The 20021-nt window shown below is 35.0% G+C and overlaps 1 protein-coding gene across 3 annotated transcripts in view; it reads left to right on the top strand.

Annotated features, from left to right (window-relative positions):
- The window catches only part of PTPRD (protein tyrosine phosphatase receptor type D), a gene marked incomplete at both ends in the record, with an annotated part of 295416 nt that overhangs the window by 264386 nt on the left and 11009 nt on the right, over positions 1-20021 (top strand). For all 3 annotated transcript variants that reach the window (XM_084278300.1, XM_084278299.1, XM_084278298.1), the window contains 4 exons: positions 16492-16777; positions 17241-17419; positions 18633-18759; positions 19743-19868. In XM_084278300.1, coding sequence (XP_084134426.1) covers positions 16492-16777; positions 17241-17419; positions 18633-18759; positions 19743-19868 — 718 coding nt within the window. The remainder of the gene's footprint in view (positions 1-16491; positions 16778-17240; positions 17420-18632; positions 18760-19742; positions 19869-20021) is intronic.

Raw genomic sequence — 20021 nt, 5'->3', positions numbered from 1 at the left:
TTATTTTAGGAAGACTTTTAAATTCCACTCCCAACAATTTTTCTAAGAAGTAATGGAACTAGATTTCTTGAAACTGATGTGAACAATCCAAAATTTATGAATATACTTATTAGCTCATAAATGTTAATGTGCTGATTATCTAACTGATGGACCAACAAGAATAAGTTGCAAAAGTCTTTCTTCCAATAGTAATAATGTGGCTATCTTTTAGGCACATTGAAGCAACATAAAATTTTGAGATTCGTCTTGCCTTTTTGAATTTGTTATTAAATTTATTTTAAAAAAATAATCAGAAGAACAGCAATAGAGCATCTACACATTTTTATAGGCTAAAATATTTCATTGAAAAACATGAATAAATTTCACATTTAGCTCCTAAACATTTCATTCAAGCTCAGGAAAATAAATCATTTTATGTTAAAATAGTAAAATTAAGCAAGTTTTGCACTTTTTTTTCCTTAGAATCTGCATTAGGATTTTTTCTTTATTCTGTTTCTCACTTTGTAAATCTCTCCATTCCACTCTTTCCTTTGCTTCTCATCATCAGTCATTTCACTTTTTTTTTTCAATCTCTTTCTCTCAGTGTCTGAACTGCTCTTTATTCTAGGGACTTTTCTAATTATTTTTTATTTCTATCCTTCAATTCCACTGTTTTCTCAAACTCATTTCACTGTTTTTTACCATATTGCTGAATCTTTTCAATATGAAATAAGTTCCTACATGTCTTAGCATTTTTCTCTGAAGAATGGTTGTCATTCTAGTGGTAGCATTCTCCTGCCAATACTTGTCATGCATCACCTTTTGCTGCCTTCTAGATGTCACCATTTTCCACTGAGGTATTTTCCTGTTCTTGACAAACTTCTTACTGCTAATTTCTTCCTTTAATCACCCCTAGTCTACCTCTACAGCCTTTAAAAAAAAGTCTTCTTTTCCTTGTTCATATCTTTTCTGTCACCATTTTGTGTTCAGGACTCCCCAAGTCCCCTTTCATTACAGCTCATGTATTACCATCATTCTGATAGTAAAAGTATTTCAAACTTTACTCACTAGACCAAAACAATATCATACAAGATGATCTTATATCCTTTGCCTATGGTACATGGTGCTTTTCCAAGATATCACACTGAAGGATTAATATGAGTTTATTCCACAGTGGGAATATGGGATTTGTAGTGGGGTGTGTAAAACATCTGAGGCAGCACTGCTACCTTCTTTCATGTTTCTTCCAATACTTAACAAATTGTCACAGCTTAGAAAACTATAACTTCATGCTATAGAAGTGTAAATACAAAGGGGTTTACCATTCAAAATATGTTTGGTAAAAAGAAAGTCTAGGTATGAAGAAGTTGTGGAAGTATTTTTCTGCAAAGCTTTTAACCCATCAAAACTGAAAATAAAAGCTAGTAGGGAACTAGCTACAGGGAGAAACTATGTGAATTTAGCTCCAGGTTTCCTACTTCTCAAAAATGAGATCTTTTTCACTTTTGATTCAGGTTAACAGTAAAAACAACAGGAGCTTGCCTGGTTGAGGAATAAATAAAAGCTATCTTCATTTTGATCCTTGGAGAGTACCTCCTCATTTATTCTGTATTTATAAGTAGGTATTGCAGGTGAAAAGTTTGTCTCAAACTTTTCCTTATTCCATTCTTCACATTTGCTTTAATATTGACCAACAGTTGTCTTTCAGCCCACTTTGTGTTAAGAGGTTAAGAGGTTTCCAGTTCACTTGGTGGTTTGGAGATACTGCTATATATCCTACAGGGAATTAAGATACTTCGTGATCCAGTTCACAAATGTGACCCCAGACTAATATGTATCAAGGCCTCAGTAGCCAATAAGCTAGTTCGATATCCTGTTCCTACGAAATGCTTGTTTAATATATGAAGAATTTAATTATTTAATGCACTTGGTGGGGAAAAGTCTGAGATAGAAACAAATAACAACTGATGAGCCCACCCTGTAAACATGTAAATGCATTCTGTTCACATATAAATAAATAGAATTTAAAAAAACATAAACAACCCCCACTCAAAAAAAACCCAACCCACAAAACCCAAACAACAAAAGCACATATTTTTCACTGGTGAAACTATGAATCTAATATAAGTATTAACATTCAAAATTACTAGGCTTTATAAAATGTGTTCTGATAAATGGATATCATACAAATGCAAGTGGAAGTCTTCCTAACAGATTTTGTGTGACATAGCAAAGAAGACAGAATTATATGGTCAGAATTTATGATAATATTAGTAGTTATCTGTTATTTGCAACAGTCAGTTTTGCATGTCATTTGCACATCTACTTTTGATAATTAACAGTTTGGTTGCCACTGCAGTATTGACTTTGAATCTAATATAGAAGTCAAAAACATGTTGAGAAATGTCATACGTACATTCTAGCAGTCAAAGCTCTTCCTTGAACAGCAAAAATGACACGTTTTTAGGTTGAAAATATATTTAAAATATAATTAAAGCTACATTATTTCTAAGGAGAAAGCATAAATCATAGCAGAAAGAGTTGTGAGGCACTAAAGGAAACATCAAGGCCTAATCTAAATGCAGATTTTTTATTTATGTAATCAGATATTCTGGTAGAACTACCTAGGAAAAAGGTACAATGGTAATAACATAAATGCGTAATGCCATTCCTTTCTATTTTCAGGAAAAAAATATATTTCTTTGTCTGTATCCACGAAGAAAGGTAGTTTAGCAAAGCACAGATCAAGTTAAATTTAGAAATATATTTCTTATAATCTGACATGTTCCATAATCCTTGTTTGAATTATATTCTCCCAAAGACAGAAGAATCATTGTTTTCAGGGTGAGATTTGCTGTAGGAAGGCCACTAAATTAAAGGTAAAGGTGGATGTAAAAGATTAATAACAAAAAAGAAATTTAGTAATCTCATCCTGTTTGTATACACTTTTGTAGATAATGCGTGTTCAAATCTTGATTTAGCTTATTTAGAATAACCTGTCTGAACATCTTTCTGTGGTGGTTGAAATACTTGAAGGCAGATACTTTTTTCATTTACAGACTTGTATTTTAGGTCTGTATCCTCTCTGTCTCTTTGCACCAAACATTGAGTAATATCGGAATCTAACTGGTGTCTCCGCATGACTTGCCCTAATTTGCAGAGCTGAACTAAAAAATAGGGTTTCTTTAATGAAAAAAATGCAGACTTAAACCCTAGGATTCTGCATTGGCGAGGCTGTAATGTGTGGTCTAATGATAGTGGGGAAAGTACACGTTTTTGTTTGAAGTTGGATTAGTGCAGGCAAACAGGTGCTAATCAGATCACAATAAAATAGCACCAGAGGGTGTTTGGAGTTTTATGCTACTATGTTTTCAAAACATCACAGAAACATCAGTAGTTGGTTCAGTAGCACTACATAAAAGCTTAACATGTAAGTGCAATCCCATATGTTTGAATTTCTTTTTTTAATACCAACACCAAGGGGCATATCTTTAAAATAGTTTCTGAAGTTTTGGCAGATACGGTTAATGCTGCTATTACAAACAGAAAAACTTGGATGCTTGGAAGAATGTGTGTGTTTTTTTAAAAAAAATCTGTGTCTGAGGGTACTCACATAACCATTTAACATAGCAAAAGCATTAATTTTCCAAAATTACAAAATGCAGTATGATACTGTATTTCTTAAAGTAGAATATTTACCTAGTTTTTGTTCAATATTTCAGAAGAAAAAATAAAATCAAGGCAATGCTTTACCAGTGGATTGTTTTACTTCACCTCTATATGTTTTGAACCTCCCTACTGCTTTTGCCTCATGCCTCACAAGTGCTCATTTCCTAATCCTGGCAGTGAGTAGGCTGCAGATGACTGCCTATCCTTTTTCACGGTGGGGGAAAAAATCCCCCCAGTACATATTCAGAAATCTCTCAAAGGAGATTGAAAAATATTAAAAGCTTCCTCATCCCTTCCCTCTCCCTACCCTGAGAACAACTCAGGATCTTTCCTAACTTCCCTGGACAGCTGAAAGCTCTGGAAAGGAAAAGATAGGAAAGGCATTTTAGTATGACAAGTATTTTAATAACACAAATATTCTAAATTTTCTCTGCTCTGCCCACATGTATTTATCCATCAGCCAGTGGGTTACTACTATATATTAGACTGTTGTGAGTATAATGCATATATGAAAATACTGTAGCAATGTTTCCTCTCCAGCTACAGGTCACCATATATCTCATTATGATCTTTTTTTTCCTCAGTCTTTGTTCATAAATAAAGGTCAAAGGGAGAAGGACAAGGCTGTTGTTAGATTTTCTTTTTAACCAATGCATAGCTGGTGCCCCTGCTTAGGATGCTTCATTCCTCTTAATATAGAAATACGGGAGTGAGTAAATATCCATGTTTTTCTTTGCATTATATTCTATTTGTTTTGATAGACTATGCAGTTGGAGTAAATAACTGGGAGTCATTTCATTTCTGCACATACCATTCCTCTTGGGTGTTTTCATTGCTACATGTACCTGTACAAAATACACCAAAGCTTGCAGAGTTTGATACCTTGGGAGCTTGATCTCTGTTTTAGGGACTGGGACTTGGTTCTCTTCATTAAGAAAATTTTGGATGGCTATTCTGTCTTCCTTTAGTTACTGGAATTGTAGAAACCACTGGAAAAATAGAAGCCTAGAAGAAGGGTTGATAAATGCTAGCTGACAGAAACAAAGACTGATGTCACAGCAGCACACTGATTGAGAGCTCATTAGTATAGCAAGACACTGCTTAATAACCATTTGTGTAATGAGTGGCATTGCAGAGGGACAGGATATGGGACTTATCTTCATATTCTCACCATAAAAACTTTCAAGGGTATGAAACTGAGATTCCAAAAGCTTCAAAGTTGATGACCCTGGCTGGTTTATGCTGAATATACAAGAGTTTTCACCTAATTACTGTGTGTCCTGGTTTCATCTAGGATAGTTAATCTCTTTCTAGCAGCGGATGAAATGCTGTGCTTGGGAGTTAGGATGAGAGCAGTGCTGACAGCACACTGATGTTTCTAGTTGTTGCCAAGCAATCAAAGACTTTTCAGTTGTTTATATTCCCCACTAACAAGAAGGGAGGGGACACAGGAAGGACAGGTGACCCGAACTGGCCAAAGGGGGTATTCCATGCCAATTATGTTACTCTCAGCATAAAAGGGGGACTGATGAGGGAGAGGATGCACGGTTTTGGGGACAGTCTGGTTGTGGTACAACTCCGAGCCGTACAGCCTGATTTGTGTGATTCAGTGAGAAACTGCATTATGCATCACCAGTTATGTACTTCATTTTTGCTATGAAGTCCTGTTATTATCATTATATCTATCTCTCTGTTATTCCAGTAAACTATCCTTATTCCAACCAGACAAGTTTTGGTTTCCTGGGTTTTCTTCTCCCTCCCTTTTCCCCTCCCTCAATTACACACACACACACACACACACACACACACACACACACACACACACACTCCCTCTTAAAGAGCAAGCAGCTGCGTGGTGCCCGGTTTTCGACTGGGGCAAAACCACGACACTATATTATGCTCATGCAATTATACAGAGAAAAAGCAGAGTCTCCATCTGTATGCTGATAGAGTCAGCAATGAATGGGTAATGCTGGAATTGTTTTCCTCTGCTTCCAATATGAGTATCATTACTTATTATAATCTTGAATGCAAAGATACTGGTTACCTTCCCCAACAGATCACTCTTTGACTTAATGGCAGTCAGGGTCTTACTATCTTATGTCTCTAATTTGTTTCCTTAAATTTAGTTATTCAAATTTGAAAACCTGCAAACGTGACCATGATAAAGATTACCCTATAGTACTTAATGTGACAATATGTGGGGTCCTTAAAAATTGGCTAGGGTATCGAAGTATTTTCCATTTGAATAGAAAAATACTCTGCTACATTATCTAGTAATTCTCTATAAGGTGTCAAACACAAGCAAACTGATGCTGACCCACTTTCAAGTTTTTTCGTAAGCTGGAAACCAGTTCTGAACAGCAAACTAACCTTTCTTAAAACTTGATCTGAAGCTGATGTGTATGTACAGTTATGTGCTTCAGTTGTTAGCAAACATAAACTTCAGTAAACGTCATTGGAACCATTATTAAAATTCAAAAGGATATAAAATAACATATAATAACAGTACTTCTTTATGCAGGTTCAAATAATGAAAAATAACTACTTGTGGTCTTCTTGATGAAAGCAGTCCTACATCTATAAAGCCATCTTTGGTTGGCACCTAGTCTGTGGTTCAGGGGATTATACCCCCACTGCTGTGACTCAGGACTGGATTATTATTTGAAATCCTGAAAAGCTTCTATGACTACATAGGGCAAGATTTTTTTTCTGGTGAAGTCAGAAATCTGTAAAGGAACATAGTGAATGCTATTACAAGATAGGATCAATGATCTGTCTAAGCCAGTATCCTGTCTCTGACAATGGCAAATGTCATAACTTTCAGGGGAAGGTATAAAACTCTGATGTCAAAAATATTTCAGTAAAGTTTTCTTCCTGGCAGCAAGCGGTTAATGATGATTTTATCCCTACTTCATGAAGATTTCTATTCTTTTTCCCTACTATTCCTTTAGCTACCTAGAGAAACTGATGGATACTTTATTGTTCAAATTCAAGATTGTGCACACATTTTAAAGAACAAAACCAGACAGTCTTATCTTTGACATCTTTACCTTTTCTAAGTGTTATTTGCTGGCAAGTAGTTTCACACATGTTTGGGGATACCTGCTGAACTGTTATTTTAAACACACCTCTTCAGTTCACTAAGTTTCTTTCAGTAAAAGGAGTAAAAATGAACATTGTTATTGCTGTTTCTTATTTTATATATCTACAACTTTGCCCCATGTTAATCCATTGCAGCAAAATAGGACAGCAAGTTATCCTAGCTTGCTTCAGTATTTATCATATGGAGAGACCCTTTTGCTGGCTGTCCCTGCTTCCCTTTTTGTGACATATTCTTTTTCTGTGCCCTTAATAGGTATTCCTCAGTCTTTTTTTTTTTTTTTTTTTTTTTTGAAATAAGAGGTAAGGCATCAGAAATAATTCCAGAATTATCCCATGTTTTCTTCCAGAGTTGTCTAGTGGAAGCATTGACAATGCTTCCACTAGACAACTCTAGTTGGCTTGGATATGGCCAACAAATGGTTTCGGTTGAGCAGGTCTCCTGGTGACTGATGACTTTTTACTGCTGAAATAACCTGCCCCTTATTAAATCATAATAATTTTCCTGTAAGATTTTTTTAACAGAAGCAATGCCTTTTCCATGTGTTATCTCAAATTACAAATATGTTGCTGCTGATAATTATTTCCGTATATATATTATCATGTCCTACAAGGCCTGTAATTTCGTTTGACCTAAGCTGTAGTTTGATACATTATTTGATCAGCACTCTTAGTGAGTCATTTTATCCATATGTATTTAGTTAATTGGTTATTTTTCTCCCCGCCCATGTTTATATATAATATACTCTACAAAGGAAAAGGAAATCTGACTGCTTGCAGCTGAGTCTAGTAAAAGAGCAATTAGGTTCTATCAGAGCCAGCAGCTGTCCGTAATGAATTCAGAATTAAAATTATGAGTGAAGAAAAGAATCCAGCCATCTGCAGGAAATGTGAAAATATTTTTATAACCCAAGAGCTGAATTCTGGAAAGGGGTATCTCTGAGATTTTCCAGCTGTACCTACAGTATATTCCGGAATATCCATGGACACATAGTATACTGGAACACATTGCATCAACTTGGCTACCCAGCATGTTTGGCTAACTTCGAACAGGCTGTATTTTTATCTAAAGTAATCAGCATGAAAGCCTCTTTAAATCATCTCCCTGTGTCTCTAGAAGTAAAATTCTGCTTTAAAAATAGTCCTGTTATCTTTTTGTGGAGGCTTTCCAATCAGTATTCTGTCCTGAATATTAATCTTTCCTCATTTTTAATACTTTTATAGATTTACTTCAGGATCTCATCACTTACCAGATTTTGTCAATAGCTGCTGATCCACAATCCCGCAGTGTGGTGCCTTCTTGGGTTTTTTGGGGGGTGTAGTTTGTAACCTGAATTTTCAAAATGTTTTTTAATTGTTTTAAAACTATCATAATAAAATCTAAAGTGATTTTGCAGCTACTTTGAAATGTCTACATCAAAACCTCCATGATTTTCCTCTTAACTCATCCACAATATTTGCTCATGAGGATCACAATCCTGCAAAAAGGAAGAGATTAGTGTCCAACCTCTAAATGACAAATTGTGATCGTGGAATATGAAAAACCTAGTGTTATTAACCTCTCACAACCTGATTTTCTATATAGAATTCATGCTGTTATAAAGACTGATGAGGTTAAATAAAAGAAACAGCAGAAGAAGTACCAGTAACGAAGTCAGCTATTGGTGAGGTATTGTTGGGTCTTGAAAAGGGTGTTTATTCTTTTTACTACTTGATCTAAGAAAACAGAGGCTTAGAGGGAGTCTTGACATGAGCTTGTCAGACAAACCTCATACTTTTTCCTTTCTATTTTTTGCTGTGTAACATCTCACTCAGATTACAATCATTTCAGTTTAAAACAAATCTAAGGTGGCAAGATCACATATCTTCTGAATATATCCTCTGGATATATCACTTCTTCATGGAAAAGGAAGAGTCATTTTGAGCTAGAAATCCAAAACAGTAGGTCTGCCACTGAAGTTCCATTAGCTTAAAGCTTAAGGACTAATTTTGGTTTTATTTCCAAAATAGGGAGAGTGGGGGGAGGAAAAATTGGTTTTGTAGACAGGTAGAGCTCAGTTCATTTAAGGATTTGAACTGTGGACTGAGGAAAACTGGTGCTATGTCCTCTTTTTTGCTTTGTATACACATGAAATACTGTCTGGATGACAGTTTGTGACCTCATCACTGTTCTGCCAGTCTAAAACCAAAGCATAAAAATGGCAAATGGTAGTGTTCTCACTCGAAAAACAAATCCTGGGGGCATCTGGTTTTAAGAAAATAACTACTTGATGACCACAACATGTGTACAAACACCTAGAATCAGGGAGGAGTCCAGAAGGAACTGAAACTAGGACGTACCTTAGTGTTCAGCAAATGCTTTCAAAGTTATCCTTTTACCCAGTACTGAAAAACATATTTCTTCCCACCTTCTTTAATTCATTTTCAGATAGCATCAGTTCACCTTTCTATTTCCCACACAGGTAGGGTAATAGCTCTTCTACATGTTCCACATGAAAAAGTAATCAAAGCACAGAAATATGCAAAAGCACAGAACAACTCCTCAAGTCGTTCCACCCTGAGAACGCAAAACAGCATAATTTCTTCTCATTCACTTACTTGCTGTACTGCAATTTTCACTTTTATTTATTGATGATAGGATCACAGAGTACTTCCTCTCATCAATTATGCAGAAGTATCATTTTCTGTATTTACTACTGCTTTTCATGCATAGATCCATCTTAAGTTGAGGGTAACAAGTCACAGTTAGATGTGTTTTTAAAATGAACCTCAAAATACTTTATTTTTTCTAAACAATTTCACTAAACTCTATTGCAGTAAATTTTAGATCTTTTTTAGTGGAAAGCATAATGACAACAATTCTTTGTAAATCAATTGCACAGTACAAAGAATGTAAAATATGTATTGAAACTCAAGAAATATCACAGAGAATATACATTTAGGGTAGTTACTGTTTGATGCTAAATATTGAATGGAGTACATTGAATATATAAGATTGTTTTCAGAGAAGTAGGAAAAAAGGAAAGTATCTGCAAACTGGATTAATTTTGAAATTAAAAAAAAACCCAACCCACAGTAAATTATTGTGCACAGATAGTACAGAAAAATGCAGTTTATTTTATTTATTTTAATTATTTTAATATATATATATGAGTAATTGAAGAAGTCAGGTGATACAATCATTTACAGTAAGATTTATATATAAAATCCTTCTGTGAAAAGTAGGATTATGGCATGTATTGCTACCTAAAATCAAGAATCAACTCTGAAGTGAAACTGAGATAAGAAAAAGAAGTGATATGAAAAAAGGTCAATGAGCTTTTCACTTGCCATATTGCACAATTTCTGCTGAATTCTATCTCACAAGAAGAACAGTAATCTATTTTTCACTAACAATTCAGGATTTCAGGAAAAAAGTGGGCAGAAGTACTCTGGTGTTCTGTCCCTTTTAACGAATAAAAGGCAAGGATCAGAAATGTGCTGTCCCTTTTCAGTGGCATGGTTACTGTGTAAGTGTCAGGTACCCAAAGGAAGAAGTGTTGATTGAATAGAAAAGGTCTAGATGATCTGATTAGCAGATGATATGGGTGGAATGATTGTGTTTTCTTTGAGTATGTGGGAACATGAGACCAAATGTAGTGAGTTTAAGCTTATCTCTCAAGACATGTCTAGAATGTTATTTTCTTAGAATGGCTATCCAAATTCCAGCAAAGTCTAATGAAAGGCTTTCTGTAGGAGAGGTTGTGTATAACTTGTCAGTTAATAACCCTTAATGATTCTTCCATGGTTTTCTTTCTGGCATCCATGGTATTCTGCAATGATGATTTTCATGATTTAATTATGTTCTACATGAAAAACTATTTCCTGTTTGTTTTAATTTCAGTAAATAGTGTAGAACTTCACAGGGTGGTGAGTGAATGAATATGGGAGTGAATAAAATTACCACACAAAACCCTTCCAATTAGTACTACAGAAAGCTCCTAAATTGGATTGCAGAGCAGAAGTGTAATTTGGGGGTAAATGGCTCTGGTATTTTAAATGTGTTCAGAAGCTCTCAGTGGCTATAGTATTTGTAGCTTCAGATGTCAGTTTCCTTCAGTCCATTACTTCAGTGAATTACTTACACGTCTTTCATAGTGCAACATGTGCATCTTCCTGCACTTCCAAAGCATAAATTATTTCTAATACCTGTGAGCTATCAGTCTGTGGTGTTTTTCTTTACAATATGCACTTGGACAATATTACTGGATTGGTTAGGAGCTATATAATATATATTCCTTCTGAATTTCTATAAAGTTCTGTTTCATGAGAGACCTGGATTTAAAGTCTGGTGAGAGGATTTGAACTGCTGTGAGGGAATGTCCTTGGCTAGAAAGATCTCTTAAAACATTTTTGATTTTTTTTAACATTACTAATTCTACGTTTTTATACTGTATGGAAAACACAGCTTTTTACATTATTTTAATAAACAATTATTCCTTGTACATGGGATTTGTTAGAAAATTTTCTTGGGGTTTTGATCCTGTATGTTTTAATATTTGAGAGTATGTGTTCACGATGCAATCTGGTGAAACAGCTTCTTGGGCTGGATCTCTCCAAAGCTGAACTCAGGATTAGATGAAGAGTGGATTTACTTTCTGAACATTATTACACTTCTGCAATCACATATAACAAAAAAATTGGCTTAAATCTGGGACAGATATATTTGAAGAATTTATGGTAATGGTAGAATTCTGAGAACATACAGGCTGAAAGGAAAATCTTTGTAAAGCTCTGTAAAGGAAGAAAGATATAAGGCTGGCTTTTGATTTGTGAGCCTCCTATACTTTTGCCAGCTATCTATGAAAACTCTGGGGAGCTCTAGACTGAGCTTTATCTACTTGTAGTGTAATCCACTCCTGTTTTCTGGGGTTTTTTTCCTTCCCTTGTACATTTTAAGAAGTTTTATATGACCTCAGTGACAACTATGGCTGCCTCCATGCATAGCATAAAGATGAAGGAAACATAATGGCTAAAGTCTTTGTTTGGTGAAGCGTTACACCTAAAAATGCATCATATACTGTACTTGATTGCTGATATCCAACCATGACCACAGTGAGAAGAGTAAAGAAAGTCATTGTGCACTTGCAGATCAATTCTCAAAGGTCTCTTTATAAGACAGTCCTAGAATTCTAGAAGCAGTCCAGTATGTTTCCAAAATGAAAGTTAAATTTTCCTGTTTGCACAAGGTCTTTGTACTATCTCAGTCAGATGTGTCCTTTCAAAAGGATGTTCAGTGGTTTCGTAAGAGGCTTTTTTGCTGATTCCTGGACAGAAGAGTGATTTTCAACTGTGGTCTAATTTCCTAACAGGAAAAGGAGAAAATAATCTAAATATTGCCCTTGTCAGAACTACTACAGAATTTCTGTAGGATTGCAATCTAATTAATCATGTAAAGTTCCTCAATAAAATCCAGGCATTTTTATATGTTTCCCATATCAAAAGCAGTTTTATGTACTATCACTTCATAAATGCAAGCTTCATTCCATCTGAAACTGTAATATTCAATAAAATTTTCCGTAGATATGAGTCAAAAATGTTCTAAATGATTTTTGGTCTATATTTTACTGTCTTTGCTTCCAATTAAATGATCTGTGAATACTGGCAATTACACTGCCTTCGTTTGCCAAATCACTGAAGTATCAGTAAAAGGTCATCATTTAAATAGCTACAAATTAATCACAAAATCCAACCTTTAACATATCCGTACAGTGATTTTAATGTGAAATGGCCCCCTTAAGCCTCTTAATTTTTCTTCCTGTGAATTGCAGCGGTATTGTATCACAGGACATTAAGCATGTTTCAGCTCATGGGACTGAGTCAGTCATGTTTTTAGAAATTGAAAACAAATGTTATAATAGGACAAATGATAATATTTGAAGCACTAACAGTTTCCTAGTAGGCATGTCTATTCAAAAGATTGCTTAGATTTTCAGTTTGTAAACATAACGGTATCTCTCACCACCTGAAATTATATACTCTGTTAATAATCCTGAGTTTGAGACCAATTCTAACACCAGAAATTGCAAACTAAAAGGGGAAGAAAATCAATAACAAAAGTGCAACATTAATTTGTAAAATGATTCTTGTTAGCTGAATTGTCATTTTTAGCAGAAAGCACACAGGAAAGTTTTTTGATGTTCCATTGACATGGCAGTTAATGCGGTATTGCATTAAGAAGTCTGTATGATAACAGAAGAGAAGGAGAAATGGAGCAAGAGTAGGATAGTTTCTTGCTCTTGTATAGGAAACTATTTGAGTTTGGAGTTAGAAGATGTGTGGGGGAAAGGAGGGAGGAAGTTAGAATATTTATAGCATTGGCTCCATTTTTACCTGTAAACCAAAAAGAATAGACACATGGCTCATTTATAATTGGCAGGTTTGGAATGTCCTGAACACCTTAAGTTAGCAAAATATTTTGCTGGATAAAATGATCCAGAGAGGAGTATGTCAGGAGTACAGTGGTGCAAAATGCCTCAATAAATGTAGTGTGTCAGCTTCTCCATCCTTATCATGAAAACATCAGTGCATAGCAATGTTTTGGTCTGGTGTCACAATCTTCACAACCTCTGCATAAACCTGTAAAAGAGCAAATAACTTTTGAGGTACAGTATGCTAGTTACTATTCCTCTCTGGGTTTGCTCATGGGAAGAATAAATATATAAATGATAATACAAGACCTGAAGAGAAGAAATGAAAACTGCTCATTATAGCTGAAAGTGCAGGTTTTTAACTGGGTTGGAATTCTGCAGTTGTGTTCTGTAGGTGCCAGTGAACCTTTAAATGTTTGATCTGAAAAATGGCATAATGAGTTATAAACATGCTGCTGTAACATTAATTCATTAATGCATGATCGGAAAAAGAACCATATTCCAAACTACTGAGAATATCTACATTGTCAAACCTTCTTATTTCTCACTTGTCTATAACTTGTTAGGCTGATAAAAACTGAATGTGTAGAGGATCTATTTCAGGAATCATTTAAAACTTTGTATAAACCAATCTGACACACAAATATGTGCTACTTGTGATGAATTCTTTGAAATAACAAAAAAAACAAAAACAAAAACAGAAAAAACCAAAACCAAAAAACCCCAAACACCCAAAGCAAACAGAAAAAAAACCAAATCAAACCAAACCAAAACCCAAAAAAAAGCCCAAACCCAATCCTCACAAAAACCCAATAGTTAGATAATTATTTTTCATTTTTCACCATGATTATTACTAATGTTAAGGTCACTAAGTTTCCTGGAATGCACAGCTTTTCTTTCACAAGCCAGAATAGCCATCATTTCATTTGTCTGTATATTTTCTTTCACAACTCCCTTTGATCAATATCATTGATTGGTAAGTTTTCTAAAGCTCAGAATATAGATCAATTCTTGTCACAGTGGCATCTACAAAAGTTGAGATTTCTGTTAGCAGAAGTCCTCAACTCTTTGAAAGGGATCTACTTCTGAGAAGAGTAACTGGTGGCAAGATTACATGGTTAACAGTATGCAAATGTGAAATCTTAGAGTCAAAACGCAATTCATGATAGGCTAAAACAGCTTTCTGCTCTGTGCTTCTCTCTTATTTGGTTGCAAGTAAATGTAGTTTGCTGGTAAATGACAGAGATTCTTAGGATCATGCAGCAAGTAAATGTTTACTTTTAATTACAAATTTCAGGATGGACTTCTGATATCTAATATATCATTGAAGTATAGGAAATAAGAGAAGATTTTTGGGTTTGTATAACTGTCCTCTGGAAGCTGAGTTATAATTATTTTTATTTCTGTTTATCTCTTTTCAAAAAATGACATTTTGTTATGTTCCTAAATACCTTTAATTTAGATAATGTCAATGTCTGGAGGGTTTAGAAACTGTTACTATGCTATATGGAATTTCATGTCACTTAGTGAAAAAGGTTAAGCCTTTAGAAGGTTAAAAACTATCATTGATTGTTACAGACATGTGATCCTGGATATAAAAATTATATTTTAAAATATTCTCTTTTACATTGGTGCTTTATAAAGCTACATGTGTGCAAATAGTTGCAACAAAACTTCATAAAGTTTATTTGATTCAATACAGTTGGTATCCAAACATCTCCATCAAGTAATTCCTGTAGATTTTTGGGGGAATATGACTCCATTTAGCACACAAGTTGGATATTCGGACCTTCAGTGTATTTTGTGTATTCTGTAGGTTTTTTTCATATTCCTTCTACATAATTTTCCATTCATTTATGCAAAATATGTAATAAAGGAGCATGTATGACTAATAGTAATCTCATCAAGGTTAGAACTCTAAGTTTCTTTTTTCCTCTTCTGATTGCATAACATTGTCCTCAGGAGTTATTAAAGGTAGCCCATGCATGTAACAGACAACACTTTTAAGTCAGGGAGGGAATGACGGAAAATCCTTGAATGTCTGGCACATTCTGACAGCAGGTATCATTAAAATAAACTGCTGCTAAGTAGGTCTGTTATTGAGGCAGTAATTCTCTTGGATCCAACTGAATGTTTCATTATCAAGGTTTATTCCTGTGCCAAGCTCACAGTAGCTGATCCATGTCTTCTTCTCCCTTCAAGTCCCACCAAAGAGGGGAAAACAATTTTCTAGCTCCAAGTTGTTCCTGAGGAATCTCTTACTGTGCAGAGATCTAAGAAGCAGTAGTTTCTTTGACCTCAGCAGGATTTGTGTGACTTAACTTCAGCTCCTGCCTAAGACCAATAACTGATTTAACTCAGACCCTGTGAGGAAGCAGTAACTTTCCCTCTACCTGATAAATATTATCCACCCACTGGTGAACATTAATTCAGTGCTGTCATTTCAAGCTTTGTCTATAGGCATATTTTATTTGTTTTATAATCTGTCCTTTGAAATAGTGTCACGATTGAGCTTCCTGGTCCAAATTCTGGCCATTCCAGATCTTTCTTACATTTTCCTAAAGCTGCAAGATAGACATTGAAGTAACTGGCTGGGGATTTCTCCAGCCTACAGCTAGCACAGCTAACTGGACATGGCTTTGCATTGCAGAGAACAGCATTGCCTGACTAAATGGAAAAACAGAGTACAGAACAATCTGTTAGTAGGAGTCCCATTGACAGAGTTGGAGGAAGGATAGAAAGTCCTACATATAGGACTCATTTTCTGTAACATTGTTTGCCAATAAATTCACCTTTCAGAACAGAATAGCAGGAGCAGCTGCTCATTTCAATGAGTTAGAAATCATGCTACAAATAAACCTTGAATTCTTAGAGGATTCAGCATCTCCAGTAATTTCCATTTTTCAGAGGATCGCAGACAGGTTTGGTTTGAAAAGGACCCTAAAGATCATCAAGTTCAAACCTCCCCCTGCTGTGGGTAGGGACACCTTCCACCCGAAGCCCCATCCAACCTGGCCTTCAATATTTAAGAACATATATTTCCAGAACACATTGCAATGTAGTTTATTATTGTTACTATAGTCAAGCCTGAAATGCAAAATGCAAAGATCTCATATAAAAGCATTCCATGTTCTCAATTGTTTGTAATGGGTGTTAAAGGAGTTTACTTATTTCAAGGCACTGACCTCTTTCATAAAAGCTGTTGTTCATATTCAGAAAAATGTGCTGTTCAAATCAGTATTACAAAAGTTTAACATTTGAATGCCATGCAGGTAGGCACTATACATGAAGTAGTCCCTCATGTTTTCCCTCCTGTGTTCATTTCTTTCAGTGCTGGAGTCGGCAGGACTGGCTGTTTCATTGTGATAGATGCCATGTTAGAAAGAATAAAGCATGAAAAGACTGTAGATATTTATGGCCACGTAACTCTAATGAGAGCGCAGAGGAATTACATGGTTCAAACTGAGGACCAATACATCTTTATCCACGATGCACTGCTGGAAGCAGTGACATGTGGAAATACCGAAGTGCCAGCCAGAAACCTGTATGCATATATCCAGAAGCTGACACAGATAGAAACAGGCGAGAATGTCACAGGAATGGAACTGGAATTTAAGGTACTGGGATTTTATATGTTGTGGGGAACCAAAACCAAGTGTTGTAACTTGTTGTCTCCAGTAATCAAATGTTTAGATATTGGCAGGCTGACATTTTAAATTAGGAAGACAATCCTTTGTAAAATTTGCCGTTCTGTCATCAAATGATGTTGAGACAAGAACCATTCAAAGAAGGTGTTTTAACCCTGCTGTTCCTTTATTCCTTCAGTAACTTGAAATGTATGTTTGTGTAATGGTTTAATACTCAAATTTGACCATATGCATTAATGGAGCAGACATTAAACATTTATAAGGTGTTAAGGGAAGCTTTACAAATATTTAAGTATTGCAATAGGATACGGAAAAGTAAGTATCTGAAGCTGAAATTATTTCTTAGTGGATAATGAGCAGGGATTATCAAATCTGAGAATGTCATTTGGTTTTGTTATACCTGGTCTTAATTCTTTTTATTTATTTTTAAAAGCGTCTTGCTAGCTCTAAGGCTCACACTTCAAGATTCATCAGTGCCAATCTTCCATGTAATAAATTCAAAAATCGCCTTGTCAATATTATGCCATATGAGTCTACAAGGGTATGCTTGCAGCCAATCCGAGGAGTAGAAGGTTCTGATTATATTAATGCCAGTTTCATTGATGGATACAGGTACTAATGTTGATGTGTTCTTGTGTAGATTGCTTTAAAAGTTCACAAAATTATGTATGTAGTTACATTAAAAATAACGACATCTAGTATTGGACTTTAGTAGAGTTTATTATCTGTGCTTGCTATGTTTGCTTGGATGTTTTCTTAAACAATAAGGAAATGTTTAGATTTTCACCCATGCAATAGAGGAAAAGTCTGTAAATGATGCAGAGTCTTGAAAGTTATGTTTATACCTACCTTAAAACCATTGAGAATTCCCAGTAACTTTTACATGCTGAAAGTTACTGTGATTTTTAAGCACGTTCATAAGTTGGAAGCCCTGTTTCTTCACAATAATCAGCTGTAAAAGATATATAGAAGTGTCAAACCTAAAATCTTTGAACATGAATTGAAACTAGACATAGCCGCCAAAAGCATTTCATACATAGCTGTGTAGCCCACTAACATCTTCATGACAACAGAGAGCAATATGTCCTCAGCTGACATAAGCAGCTGGTAGAATAAGACTTGGAGGAGAAGCAGTATAGTTTCCTTAATGTAATTTAAGTGTACCCAAGAATCCAAACCCATAAGAGAACATTTTCTGAACCTCTGTTTATAGTTGGAAACACCCTTCATTTCCTCTATCATCCACAAAGGTGTTTCTGTTGATTAAAAGAGACAAGAGCAAGATGACAGTCCTCGTACTACAAAGCTCTTGACCCAGAGTCTTTTAACAGTTTGGTGGTACCTTCTACTTACTACTATTTTCACTTCCGGAAATGCAGTGTACTCCATCCCTGAAATTTCTTCCTGCCTTGCTTTTGCTGGAGGCATTAGACTATTGAAAAGGACTTAATAAAGAAAATGCTTGATGCTATAATTCCTAAACCTAATAGATTGTTAGACAGTTATTTCTACAAAATGAACCAGCAGAACTAAGTGTTTCTTAAGTGCTTTTTACAGCACACAAAATTGAACGATTACAGTTGCATTAAAATTTAAATAATAATGATCAAGACATATATCATAATATTAACAGAGTAATTTCCCTCACAAAGTTCTAAAAATAGAAAATATAGTTTGATTAAACAATTCTAATAAGGCTTTATTGTGCTTATTATTAATAGTATGTAATTTTTCCCCTAGATAATGTTTGCATATAAACAGAGGGCATGTATCAATTAACTTTTTTTTATTAAAGTGTTTTTCTTAATTTACTTTTTCAACCTAGACAACAAAAAGCTTACATAGCTACACAGGGTCCTTTAGCAGAAACAACTGAAGACTTCTGGAGAATGCTCTGGGAGCATAATTCTACAATTGTGGTCATGCTCACTAAGCTAAGAGAAATGGGCAGAGTAAGTAGAGCTGTTATATTCCTTTACTAAAATATTTGTTTCATAGTGGTTTTTGTATCAAAATATCTCATTGTTATGGGAATCTGTAAGGGATTTAGGTTCCTTTTCCTTTTGAAACATCAGTGGTGTGGTTGGTCACCAGGTGTAAGGTTTTCCTATCTGTTATACTTTAAGTTTCAATAGACACATTAGACATGGCATTTTGTTGTGAGAAATAACTCAATTTCATCAAGTAAATTTCAATGTTGGTACTCCAGAGTATGCAGAGAGAGCATTTCTGTCTGTTAAACAACGAGGTTTTCGTAATTGGAAACTTTTCTTTAGCTGGGTCTGTTTTTAACAACATTAAAAGTAAGTGTGGTATTTTTGAGATCTGAATGTTTTCTGTGTGCTCACAGCACTGAGCTTTAAAAGATTCAGCACTCAGTTTACAGTCCTAAACTCACTCAAATGCTGCTTTATGTGAAATAAAGAATGAAGCAGTTTACTATCTGGGCAGGACTACATCAAGATAAAATTGGTATGTGATAAATGAAATCTGAGTCAGGCCATGTATTTGGGGTATAGAGGGGATTCAGGACATGGCTAGTAGGTCCAGACATACAGCCTTGACTGAAGGTGGGAGAACTCACTTCGACAGTGAAGAAGAAAGAAAAGTGAAGGTGGCCTCAACATTTAGATTCCATTCTGTGTTGAAAACTAGGCTAGGGACAGCTCTTGTCACTGATAAATAATATAACTGAGTAGAATTATAAATGAGTTGAGATATACAGCAACCAGAGAGAACCCCTTTGCAATGTAATATTGAAGATCATTTTTTATTCTAGGTATGGGACTTCATGTTAACAATAAGACAAACACTTCATGTTCCTGTCACTAATGGCACTTGCCACGATTGCTACATTTATCTGGGTGAAAAACATTCAATACCAGTTTATAGTAGTTGGCTCAAGTTAACAATATTTTGCTTCATTAATTTGTAGGAAAAATGCCATCAGTACTGGCCTGCAGAGCGCTCAGCCAGATATCAGTATTTTGTGGTAGATCCGATGGCAGAGTACAACATGCCACAGTATATTCTGAGAGAATTCAAGGTTACAGATGCAAGGGTAAGTTAACATAGCATTACACTATTTCAGATAAGTTTAAAAGAAAACGTAATTTTTTTTCTTTTCTCATATCTTTTTTTAATTTTTTTTATTATTAGAAAAACTCTAGGGTGTTCTTTTTACAAGCAATTTAAAAAATGAAAAGCAGATAAA

The sequence above is a fragment of the Gallinula chloropus genome (genome assembly GCF_964237585.1).
Source record: "Gallinula chloropus genome assembly, chromosome: Z".
Classification (NCBI taxonomy): domain Eukaryota; kingdom Metazoa; phylum Chordata; class Aves; order Gruiformes; family Rallidae; genus Gallinula; species Gallinula chloropus.
This window is presented reverse-complemented; position numbering and strand designations above follow the sequence as displayed.